Consider the following 12,500-nt stretch of genomic DNA (forward strand, 5'->3'; position numbering starts at 1 on the left):
CTGAACACACACACACACTTATAGAAGTCCACTCTAGTTCTATATATGAATGATTCTGTATTATTATCAACTTAAAAGATTAATAAGATGATTTGAGAGCGTGTACCGTCGCTGATAACCGATCACTAGAATTGTGACAACTTTTCCCTCTGTTCTGCTCAAGTACTTGTAGAGATGCTGCAACAGAGACTCCGCCCCCTCATGTATTTCACCTATAGGAGCCTAGAATGAAGATCAACACAAGAAACTCCACTAAATACAGTAAAGAGAATAGTACTACTACTAAAATAATACCATAACCATTATATATTCATTATAATCGTACTATAATTACATTTATTATTTACATTAATTAAAAATATAACAATCTAACAACAGCAATTAATCAATTTAACAATTTATAATATTATAAATATATATATACATTATAATTGTATCATAGTGTGTCCGCGAGGTCTTAAAAAGTATTACAAGTTGATAAATTAATTTCGAGAAATTTAAGGCCCTTAAAAAGTCTTAAATGCTGTGACAAAGTATTCAATTTTGCATAATTTTGATTATACAGTAGTAAAATTATAGTTGTATGCTAAAGTTTGAGATTTTGGGATGCTGTGCAGTTTCTGAAATCGATAAAATCCTGCTATATTAGATGTCACACTGCTTTGTTTACTGCAGTAACCAAGGCAGCACCATTATTTCTGCTGTTCTACAGGCGACGTTATATTCTGGATTAACATTTTTATAAAGTATATGAATAATGTTTTAGTTTAGGATTAGTTTCTTACAACCAGTTTTTGGTGAATATATTTAAAATGTTGCTAATGCTACCGTTTCAGACTTAAAGTGGCGATGAGGTCTTAAAATGTATGGAAAGAGTTTAATGAAAGGTATTGAATTTTACTCTCTGATTCCGGTATATACCCTGTATATTATGTTCATTATTATATTATGATTATTTTTTATTAAAATTATATATTGACAATATATTTAAATAAAAATCATTTATAACATTAGGTGACTCAGTGGCGCAGTAGGTAGTGCTGTCGCCTCACAGCAAGAAGTTTGCTGGTTTGACCTTGGCTAGGTCAGTTGCTGTTTCTGTGTGGAGTTTGCAAGTTTTCCCTGCGTTCGCGTGGGTTTCCTCCGGGTGCTCCGGTTTCCCCCACAGTCCAAAGACATGCGGTACAGGTGAATTGGGTAGGCTAAATTGTCCTTAGTGTATGAGTGTGAATGAGAGAGTGTGGATGTTTCCCAGAGATGGGTTTTGTCTGGAAGGGCATCCGCTGTGTAAAAACTTGCTGGATAAGTTGGCGGTTCATTCCGCTGTGGTGACCCCGGATTAATAAAGGGACTAAGCCGACAAGAAAATGAATGAATGAATAAATTCATAACATTCATTCATTCATTTTTCTGTCGGCTTAGTCCCTTTATTAATCCGGGGTCACCACAGCGGAATGAACCGCCAACTTATCCAGCAACAGAAACATCCACACTCTCTCATTCACACTCATACACTATGGACAATTTAGCCTACCCAATTCACCTGTACCGCATGTGTTTGGACTGTGGGGGAAACCGGAGCACCCGGAGGAATCCCACGCGAACGCAGGGAGAACATGCAAACTCCACACAGAAATGCCAACTGAGCCGAGGATCGAACCAGCGACCCAGCGACCTTCTTGCTGTGAGGCGAACGTGCTACCCACTGCGTCGCCGAATTCATAACATAAATAATTTAATTCTAATTATAAATAGTAAAAACCTTAGAGATTACACTGACGACAAGATATAGCAATATAATTAATAACACTAATTATATAGTAACATTACAATATTTCATTTTATAAAGTTATATATATAGTATATAACTTACATATAACAGTCTAAAAATAATTCACATTTTAACAGGATGGATTATATTTAATGACTAACCGACAGATTGCTCACTGTTTTATGTGAGCTCAGCATGTCCTCAAGTTCATCAGGGGAAATCACCATCAGGAGCTGATCTTCTTCAATAACTGCATGTTTCTCCTCATCCTCAGTCTGCAGTACAGCACACATTGAGAAGAAACTCCTGATTTAATAAGCACTTTCATATCTGGTGTTGCCCAATAATAACAGTGCCTGATAAACCCCTAATGGAGAGTTATTGGTTTCAAGTTATCAGTGACCTGAAGGGCTTGTCGAGTCCAGCTGATGCTGTTGGGAAGACCTTCATTTTCTATACGGTTTCTCCACTGCAGGCCATCCAGAGTCCTGAGCAACACATCACAGCCTCCGTCCCGCAACAGGACTAGACAAAAATTACAAGCAAGAATAATAAATAATATATCTATATATATATATAAAAAACATATAGTTAATTTTTGTACAGACAACGAAGAATGCTGGTGAAAAAACAATCGTGACAAAAGCAAACAACAAAAGTACTGAAACTCAAAAGGAAGTTTCTTTCTTCTGTATGTTTTAGTTTGTTTACATCATTTCTTTATGCATATAAATCAGTATCCCTTATTTTCACATCTCAAATGTTGACAGGTATGTGGGGCCGGAGTGAGACTCCTTTTCAGCCCTGGAGTTTCAAGCCTCACACCGGCCCACCTCAGTTCACGACTGACTATATTAAAATAAGGTCATTTCCAATTCAGTTTCTAATTACACTATCAAGTCTTTTTTTTTGAGAAAACAGCTGATTTAGAACTTCAAGGCCCGGTTTCACAGACAAGGCTTAGACTATAGCCAGGATTAGGCCATAGTTCAATTAGGACATTTAAGTAATTTTATTAACATGCTTAGAAAAAACCATTACTGGTGTGCATCTTGAGACAAAACAAAGGCACTGATCATTTTAAAAATCAATCAGTGCAATTTTATTTCAGTTGAAACAGCTCAGACTTACATTTTAGTCTGGGGGCAAATGTTCAACAACCCTAACAGTATTATATGTCTTAACAATAAAAATGAAAAATCTAATTACTCAGACGAGGATCAAACCCGGGTCGGTGGCTTTGTAACCTAACGTTCTAACTACTGGACCACAAGAACTGTACGCAGAAGTAACTCATCTGATTTATATCGTCACTAAACAGATAAAAAGAGCAGGGCTGCGTTAAAATAATGATTAAGAAGACTGTGGTCAAGTAAATAAATAAATTTATTTAAAAACTGACTGCTGAGAGCAACAGATTCTGGAGCTAGGGACACCGGTGTTCCGGAGAATTCAGTTCCCCTGTTCCCCCATTCACAGCGCATGCGCAACTTACGGCTGATTCCATGTACACAAATCATGACGTCATGAATTCACTTCGCGAACTGAAACAGTTCATGGTTGTTTTGCTGTATTTTCGTAAGCCCAGTGTTTATTTCATCACAGAGTTTATAAAATTTTGTAATTATTTGCATAGACACACGTGTCTATGGTATTGTTCCTGTTTTTAGCACGCGTTCGGTTGTTTCTTTCAAACAGTTTGCCTTGTCGAAAAAAATAAACCATACTACACTGCACAAATTATAGTGTGTTTTATTTCAGATAAATCACAGTGATACTTGTGTTGTTTTGAAAGACATATTTACGTAGCTTGTCATGTATCTTCAGAAAGTGACTTTACATTAAAAACACAGGAGTACGGATTTTCCCGAAGCAGAGGAAATTGTGTTACCTTCTGAGGATTGGAAAACACAATATACAATGCCTTTTAAACATCAGATTTAAATCTAACAATTTTGTTAAATAAAAAAAAAAACATAAGTAGGCGTAAATAAAAGGATGATACATTAAATGAGTTTACTATTTGAACAACCCATATGCTTATCACTTTATATATATATATATATATATATATATATATATATATATATATATATATATATATATATATATATATATATATATATATAAACTAGCAAAAAAAGTTAAAATCTTTTAAAACGAACCAACCAAAAATTTGTGCACATTTTCAAGTGTTTAAAGCAAGCTAAGCAATTATATTCTTCATTATAGGCTGTACAATATATCTTATCAGCATTAATGTTGCAATGTGCCCATCTGCAGTAGTCACATCTGCAATGTCGAACAGCACTGGAGTTCAGAGTACATGTGATTTGTGGAGTAGCTGCAGATTTTAACCAAAATTAAATAAAAAAAGTATTATTTGCATGTGATTTCAAAGAGTTTAATACATTCAGGCACAAGAAATTATAACTTTTATATCTTAAACAAATATTAATTGTACTTATTTTTTATATAAAGAAGACTAGTGTTATTTTACTGAATGTTACTGTACTGAATGCTCCAAAAAAACACTGTTTATCTCAGCAGTTTTGTCTTTGCCCTGTTTTTATATGCTTGTAAATTGTTTTATGCATGATTCAACCAGTCCCCTACAAAATCATGCCAATCAATGTAAAATATTGAATTATTTTCTAACAGAGCTATTTAACCAATCTGGTGAAATTGTATTTATATCACAATATATAAGGCAGACCAACGAAATATTGCAATATTAGTTTTATTTTGTTTTTTCAATATCGCACAGCCCTATTCTGCCAACACATGACTGGTGATCAATCACAGGCAATCTGAAAGATCATGCAGGGTAATTACCCACAATTACCTCAACATTAAAATAATGTTTAACAGCTTTTGTCAATTTAACAAGAACCAAAGGTACAAAAATTGTTAAAAATAAAAAAGTACCCATTTACCCAAGCAGGTGAATGCATATGGTCATTGTGTAGTCCACAAAAATAACATAAATCACTGTAAATACACTTATCTGAACATATAAGAGTTTAGACATAATTATACCATTAAAAAAATGTCACCAGCATCATTGTAGTGCCTTTCAAATCCACAAAAGGTAATATATAGGAGTTAACACTTCTTTGGGCAATGTAAAAAAATTCCCATGCCTTTTCAATGGTAACACCCCTTTATAGATAGTAAAAAAGTAAAAAAAAAAAATTTTGAGCCTATCTTTTATCTGTTTTCTGTGCTGTATCCATAATTGTTGTTTAAAAGCCCTTTCTGCAGATGAAAACTGTTGGAGACAATTATTAGATTAAAAAGACGTCATTGTATTGTTGTTTTGTTTTTTAATCCAGGAAACTTCCCTTGCTTACAGAAAATCTGTTCTCATGTGTTTTCATATGCAGATAAGTGGCAAATGTTTGCATTAACAGTCTATGCAATTTTTAAACTTTACAAGCATCATTGTGACTTACCTAAAACAAGAGACACTAATTTTGCAGTGCTATTTTTCTCGACAAGGCTTATTTGAAAGACAATGCTTGTTTGAAAGAAAAACACGCACATCACGCACACATTAACAACAAAACAATTAATGAGTGCATGCAAAAATTACAATTACTAAATATAATAAAAAATGTTTAATGCAACCAACATTAGGCTTGTTAATACAGCAAAACCAACACGATTTTTATTTATTTTTATTTTCAAAACCAAAACGAATTGATTCACTAGCGAAGCGAAAGCATGACGTCATTACTGAGAATTAGCGCATGCGCTGTGAAGGGGGGAACAGGGGGAACTGAATTCTCCGGAACACCGGCCCACCGGGAATTCTCCCGGTCCTCCCGATTAGCCAATCCGGGCCTGGGTATGTATATAACAACACTGATGTGCATTCATGTCTTATTATAACACTACACCAGTGACACCCTCATCTCCACTTGTCAAGATTCCTCACCGGCGTGAATGTGGACCGTCAGACTCTTGATGACATTTTCAGGTTTTAACAGGTTCAGTTTCACCGCTGCGTCTTTCCTCCTCTGCCTGTCTTGTAGCTTCTCCTCTTTCAGCTTATTTTTCTCCTCTTTCAGCTTCTCTTTCTCATCTTTTATCTTATTTTTATCCTCTTTTATCTTATTTTTATCCTCTTTCAGCTTCTCTTTGGCAGTTTTCTTCGTGTCCTGCTGCTCCTCTGGCCTCTTCCTCCTCCTCTTCCTCCCGGAGCTGCTGTCTTCAGTCCGGGAAGTGTTTGATTCATTTACAGAGGTGTCCTGTTTGAGTTTTACACATGATGATGGTTTATTTTCTTCAGCCTCATTCTCTGATTCTGATATTTCCCATGTGTTCGCTCTCTGCGTGCAGGACATCCCGTTAAATCATCTATTATGGCTATAAATATAATAAATACAGTAGATTATGTTGATTGTATATTATAGTTTTCTCATTTTATTTAAGTCCTCCCTGTTTAGTTCTTATCTAATGCGCTTCATCATTGTTCTGAACTCAGTTCCAGCTGGTGGATGTAAATAAATACGGCGCGTCAGGAGGGACAATACTTCTACGGATTGCGTTTTGAAAATGATTGTACGTTTTTAGGAGAAAGGCAAGGATTTCTGTTATACTTTGTCGTTTTATTTGCAGCTTCTAATTGCAGATTATATGTTTACATTGGGTTTACATAGATTTTTATTTCAGTTCATGTCCTTATATATTGAAAAAAAATATATAGATGCATACAAGATTTTGTTTGAAATAATTAAAAATATGGGTGAAACAAAATAGTTCCATTGTAATTTAATGTAACAGATATGTATGATGAAATAAAACACCAGTTAGTCTATCCTATAATAAAATATACAAAACTATAAGTGACCATACTTATTGTACATTTTAAATGATTACATATTCTTGCTGTGAAATAGGTTAAGCCTAGTTTGAAGGATAGTGGAAAAACATACAAATATAAAATGAAAACCGTTTAATTTGCCATCAAATAATTCACATGTATTATATATATATATATATATATATATATATATATATATATATATATATATATATATATATATATATATATATATTAATAATAATAATAATAATTATTATTATTAAATGCTTGAAAAACATTAACAACAAATGTCATCAATCAATCAAACAACGTCAAACCAGGGATTTTCAGTAATTTAGTCCAAGACAAGTGCCAAGTTCTTCATCAAAGTCCTTGTTCGTATTGCTTTTCAAAATACATTTTCATTTCAATGTTAAATTTAGAAAAATTTTGTTTACACTTGCAACTCTTGCTCTTGCTCCAAAATAAACGAACAGAAGATTCAGGATTCTCTAAGCAAGAAGAACAGTTAGTGTTAATATCATTCTTAAGCCTTTTACGATTACACTTGTTTGAATTAATGAATCAGTTTAAAGGTCACTTCTCTTATTTTATTTGTTATAAAAAATTGTGGGGTAATAACCAAACTTTCTTCCGGGAAATACCATTCACAAAAAGGCACAGTAACAGAATCTTCCTGAAGCAGGGCTCTTATTTTCTTATTGCATGTTGATTTAGATAATGTAAGGCACTGTTTACCAATAAATGTTTTCCAAAAATCCACTGAATGACAAATAATTGGAAATAAACATCCTTTTCGTCTATATATACCTGACAAGATAAATTGCAGTATACACTTTTATTCGTCTGAATGACTTTTTAGATGGTGTCTGTAAATAAAATTAGAAAATCGAACTGTTTTAATGCATAAATGCCATTTTCTAAATGTTTGACCCATTTATTTGTTATTATGCCTGTTTAAAGGGCGTACAATGCTCACTGATTGTGCTTTGTTTAAATCAGTCTATGATTTAAACATATCAGAAGAGTTAATCAAGCACTTTTTTTATTTAAAAACACACACACATGCATGATTAAATGATCTAATTATCACCTCTGATTGCCCAATCACCACTAAATGCTGCGTCAGCGCTGAGAAAAACAACGTCATCGTCAAGTCACATGACGCCCAGTCTATGACGTAAGGCTAAATGCGGAAAATGTCGGTTGGCAGAAAACCTGGATCGACTGTTTCAACTCTTCGAGGCTTTTCACGGTTGTATTATGATTTACAGATCAGTAAATATCCTCACAAACTGCACATTCTGAAGATCGCCTACTTTCTGGGTCACATAAACACAGATAAATTACTCTGAACTTTATGGGATAACGGCAGAGATTTATAAGGCATCGAGATGGCCAAACCTGCAGAACAAGGTAAATAAACCAACCATTTCACTGGTTTCAACATGTTTGTGAATTCAGTGACATTTAAATAAGCGCTCAGTATGTAAACAGAGGGAAATGTGACTGACTTATTGTTAAATTAACCAGCTTGACAACAAATAGCACAATTCATAGGATATTTATAGCTAGTAAGTGTTGTTTTCTTTGTTGTTTATATGTAATCTGACACATTGCTAACTCCCCCTCTCTCTCTCTCTCTTTCTCTGAATACATGTGTATTATTGTGTGTATTTACAGCTTACTACCGGTTTGTGGTCCTGTTTTTTAACTGTATGCTGACATTCGGCTCTTATTTCTGCTTCGACATTCCCAGTGTCCTGCAGGAGCAGTTTCAAGGGGTAAAGAGCAATTTTACTATCATCTTCACATCTTTAAAGGGGTCATATCATTGAGGAATATGCATATTTGGAGATATTTAGCACAATTTACACATACTACAGACTACTTTATGTAATTGTGTTGCATAAATGTCTTCAAAATTGTGTATGACTGCTTACGTTACATAGTGGCTGGCTTGTCTTTTCATTGTTAATTAATAGTAAGGAGAACTAATGTGATTTAGTGCTTGCAGACCCAGATTTTGTAAGTTTTATCCTCTTTATTTATTTATTTTATTATTATTATTATTTACAATTTGTACAGTTTTAAAAATGGTTAAAAGACCTATAATAATCCATAATCCAACCAACCAACTCAAAGGATATCAACAGTGTTACAGATAACAGTGTGACACAGCTCAATACGTCCTGTGAAATCAAATTTTCATGCGAACACATTTTTGTTTTGAATGTCTTCCAAAACTTCACGTTTCATGTTTTACGTGTGATTTTTAACATGTTAAGCTCAGTTAGCATTCACATAGAAGCAAATATAAGTTGTCGGTTGTGTCTATAAAACATCATATTTCAAGTTTGTTGTAAAATATAAATGTTTACAAATATTTTGGTATTTTTGAGAGCGTAGGTTGACTTGATCATGTTATTTACAGTTCCTAATGGCAGTAGGTGAAGCTTAATATCTGTAGCTGGACTTTACTCACTGTGACACTCTGATTGGTGGAATTGTGTTGCAGCATTGTGGGTAATGTAGTTTTTTCTGCATAAACTCATCTATTCAACAGGCTGGATTAACGCAACATAATCGCTTCGTATTTGACATTGCGATATTTATTTTCTTCTGATTTACTGGAGTGAATCATTTACACAGTATATGTACAGATGATTTAAAGTAGAAATAGTAGAAATAGTAATTGGTATTGCTTTACATGGAAGTACAACAAACTCCTTGTGCAATGGTTGAGATGGAGAGTTAATTATTGTATGAATGTTTTTAACCACTCGTTCTCTTAAAATATCTTGGAGCAATGTCTGTTGAACTCCAATCACCTTGGATGCAGTCTTAATTTAGTCAGTTTAGTCATACTGTTTCTATTTGATAGGCTGATACATGGGCAATATCACACGAATAGCAGTGGGATATGACTGTATATCGGCAATGGTGGGAGGTGTGTGTTGGCTTGAGTGCCTGTGGTCACACCAGACGCAATGACGCAAATTGCGCGAATGGCACGGGGCAAATTGAGCGTTTTGCGCGTTTGACGCGCTTATCGAGCGTTTTGCGAGAATCTCTCGAGTTCGAAAATCTGAACTTCGACGTACATTTGTGCCACGTTAACCAATCAGAAGCTTGCTCTTGTGGGGGCGTGATTGTGACGTAGAACCTGTTGTTGGTGTTCCGAGGGAAATCCTCCAGCCTTCACTGACAACAGTTCATCAAACCCGGGCTTGGCTCAGTCAGAAGCACCGCTGAAAGCCTCCGTCATCCAGGTTAAGTTTCTGGAGGAGTTTATGAGCTCACAGAGCTGGATGCACCTCTGAAAGAATGTAGTGGACTCAGACACGACTCTAAACGTATCAACGCTGTCTTTCAGTCTTCATAAACCACATAAACACTGTTATTTTCTTCATAAAATCCATGTTAGCCATTTAGCTATGAAGCTAGAGTCTTCGGGCAGACAGAAGCCCTGCCCATCACGCGAATCCGCGTCTGTTCTGAAGTGAATTTGACACGCGAATGAAGCGGGGTTTGACGCGCGAATGAAGCGAGTAAACTTAAATGTTCACGTGGCTATTTACGCGCGAATAGCGCGATTTATCCGCGCTTTCCGCGTCTGGTGTGAACAAAGCATAAGTGTACCACCAGTGACTATATACAGCCATACCGCACTGCTATAAGTGTGATTTTTGCATTTATACAACAGTTAGACAACATAATTGCATATATAAATATGAAAATCAAACATGAAACACCCTTTTTTTCTACCCTAAGGGCTTATTATGCGTTCTCTGTCACCATCTTGTGGTGGAACGTAAACTGTCTTTGCTCTGCTCAGTATGACAGGCTGATGGCTGTCAACATGCTGAATATTTAAAACAGACACTATCCTTATAAATAAACTGCATAGTTGCAATCTAAACAACTACATTCTCACCTGAAAAGCCTCAAAAGTACATTGTTACCCAACAGCTGCAATGTTTGTCAAACTGTAGTCCTCTGCCTGCCACTCCTGTGGGCGGAGTAATACACAAAGGTGAAGAGGCTGTATGGGTGCTGATATTACTTTAATATCTCATGGCTCAGCCAATCAGATTGGAGAATCAGACAGAACTGCTGGATAAAATCAAGCCAAACACACAACATAACACAATCAGAAAAAACAGATTCAATAAATAAGGCTCTGAATACACCGTGTTTTTGTGTGTTTTCTCGTACAGAACTTGACGTGTCCAAACGGGACGGTGAGTAACAGCACCGGGAATGGCACAGGAACATGTGTGGAAGGTTTGGGAATGACACCACAGGAGTATAATCTACTCTACGCCATCTACGCCTGGACGTAAGACTCACACGCTTTATTTACTATCACACCACTCAAGACTTAGGGTGCGTTCACACCTGTGAATTGATTCAGTTGTTCTGAAACAGAGATTACAATTGTTACATTGTTGCTCTTTGCTCTTGGAGCGGTTCGCTTTCACACTGCAAAGTTTCTAATCGGACTAAAAGAGCTAAAACAAGTCACGTGCGAGTAAACTCTCCTTACATTGGTCAGTTTGTCAGGGTTTATTTTGCAGCGTCCCGCTCAGCTGTCAGGAGAGGTGGTGGTTTGGTGGTGATTGACAGGGTGTGCGCGCGTGACGTGTCTGAGGAGAGACGCGGTAGGGAGGGGTGAGAAGGGTGTGCGACAATGCCTATTTGAGGACCGGGAGGGAGACGGAAAATTACCGGGAGATCATCACTCATTTGCGGGCATCCGGAGACTCGCAAAACTTCCCGCCATACTCATAATTCTCCGTTCATATAGCCGTAAGCTTATTACATATCCATAAAACACTGTGATATAACCGCGCTCGGATCAGATCGCTTTCTCACTGCAATCGAACCGCTCCAGGGTTCGTTTCAATCGAGCCGAGACCACCTCATTCAAGCGATCTCGGAGCGATTACTTTGGCGCGGAACAGAGCGCAATTGCCCTGTTCACATATGCCAAACGAACCGCGCTAACTGGGCAAACGAGACACGATCCGAAACAAAAGTGTAGGTGTGAAAGCACCCTAAGACAATCACTTGGACCAGTGTTGGCGTGGGATTCCTCCTGGTGCTCTGGTTTCCCAAACACATGCGCTATAGGAGAATTGGATAAACTACATTGGTTGTAGTGTAAGAGTATTTGTGGAGAACACTGGGAGAACATGCCTCATAAAGTTTTATAATACTTTATTCCTTTATTCCTTTAATTATTATTTAATTGTTTATTTGCAGGAATGCTGTGGTGGTCATCATGGCGGGATTCCTCATTGATAAATTGGGAAATCGCTGTAAGTTATTCATCAATATTTACTCTTCTTCCATGAGTGTGAGTGAGTGTGTGTGTGTGTGTGTGTGTGTGTGTGTAAAGTTCACAGTAAATGTTTGTATTTTCTCTCCTGTAGTTGGCGTTTTCCTGTTCTCCTTCTTGACTGTTTTGGGATCAGCTATCTTTGCATTAGGGTCTCATTTTAAGGGCACAACCTACCTGTTGCCACTCATGCTGACCGGACGACTTCTGTTTGGCTCTGGAAACGGATCTTTGACCAGTATGACAACCGATATTCACTTACAACACATAACACATGTTAAAACACAACTTGACTATATTGTAATAGATCGATTAGCTATAGTTAGATCATAAGTATTAAATTCAAAACTCTCTCTCTGTTCTTGTCCCAGTTGTCCAGAACAGGATCACAGCGTTCTGGTTTCGGGGGAAGGAGCTGGCTTTGGCGTTCGGACTGACTTTGGCATTTTCCCGCTTGGGCTCAGTTCTCAACTTCTTCCTAACGCAGAGGTTTGAGTCGCAGTACGGCATGCAGTGGACACTGTGGGGAGGTCAGAGAAACACACATAAACACA

The 12,500-nt window shown here is 36.6% G+C and overlaps 2 protein-coding genes across 12 annotated transcripts in view; one reads left to right on the top strand and one right to left on the bottom strand.

Annotated features, from left to right (window-relative positions):
• The window catches only part of eme2 (essential meiotic structure-specific endonuclease subunit 2), a 12,937-nt gene extending 6,660 nt beyond the window's left edge, over positions 1-6,277 (bottom strand). For 5 of the 6 annotated variants that reach the window (XR_012399562.1, XM_073941176.1, XM_073941179.1 and 2 more), the window contains exons 1-4: positions 5,712-6,277; positions 2,175-2,296; positions 1,933-2,046; positions 107-222 (exon numbers count right to left, since the gene is read on the bottom strand). Coding sequence is in view for 5 of the 6 variants with exons in the window: in XM_073941176.1 (XP_073797277.1) it covers positions 107-222; positions 1,933-2,046; positions 2,175-2,296; positions 5,712-6,120 (761 nt within the window). In the remaining variant the exon portion in view is untranslated. The remainder of the gene's footprint in view (positions 1-106; positions 223-1,932; positions 2,047-2,174; positions 2,297-5,711) is intronic. The other variant, XM_073941180.1, reaches the window with a different exon arrangement.
• mfsd1l (major facilitator superfamily domain containing 1-like) overlaps positions 4,404-12,500 on the top strand; it is an 18,504-nt gene continuing 10,407 nt past the window's right edge. The window contains exons 1-8 of one of the 6 annotated variants that reach the window (XM_073941169.1): positions 5,514-5,621; positions 5,703-5,763; positions 5,908-6,019; positions 8,286-8,386; positions 10,823-10,944; positions 11,871-11,926; positions 12,041-12,184; positions 12,318-12,476. In XM_073941169.1, the coding sequence (XP_073797270.1) occupies positions 8,321-8,386; positions 10,823-10,944; positions 11,871-11,926; positions 12,041-12,184; positions 12,318-12,476 (547 nt within the window). In that variant the 5' untranslated portion in view covers positions 5,514-5,621; positions 5,703-5,763; positions 5,908-6,019; positions 8,286-8,320. Of the gene's footprint in view, positions 5,622-5,702; positions 5,764-5,907; positions 6,020-7,972; positions 8,019-8,285; positions 8,387-10,822; positions 10,945-11,870; positions 11,927-12,040; positions 12,185-12,317; positions 12,477-12,500 lie in introns of those variants that run through there. The other 5 variants (XM_073941171.1, XM_073941172.1, XM_073941170.1 and 2 more) reach the window with 5 other exon arrangements.

Source organism: Danio rerio, chromosome 24 (genome assembly GCF_049306965.1).
Source record: "Danio rerio strain Tuebingen ecotype United States chromosome 24, GRCz12tu, whole genome shotgun sequence".
Taxonomy (NCBI): domain Eukaryota; kingdom Metazoa; phylum Chordata; class Actinopteri; order Cypriniformes; family Danionidae; genus Danio; species Danio rerio.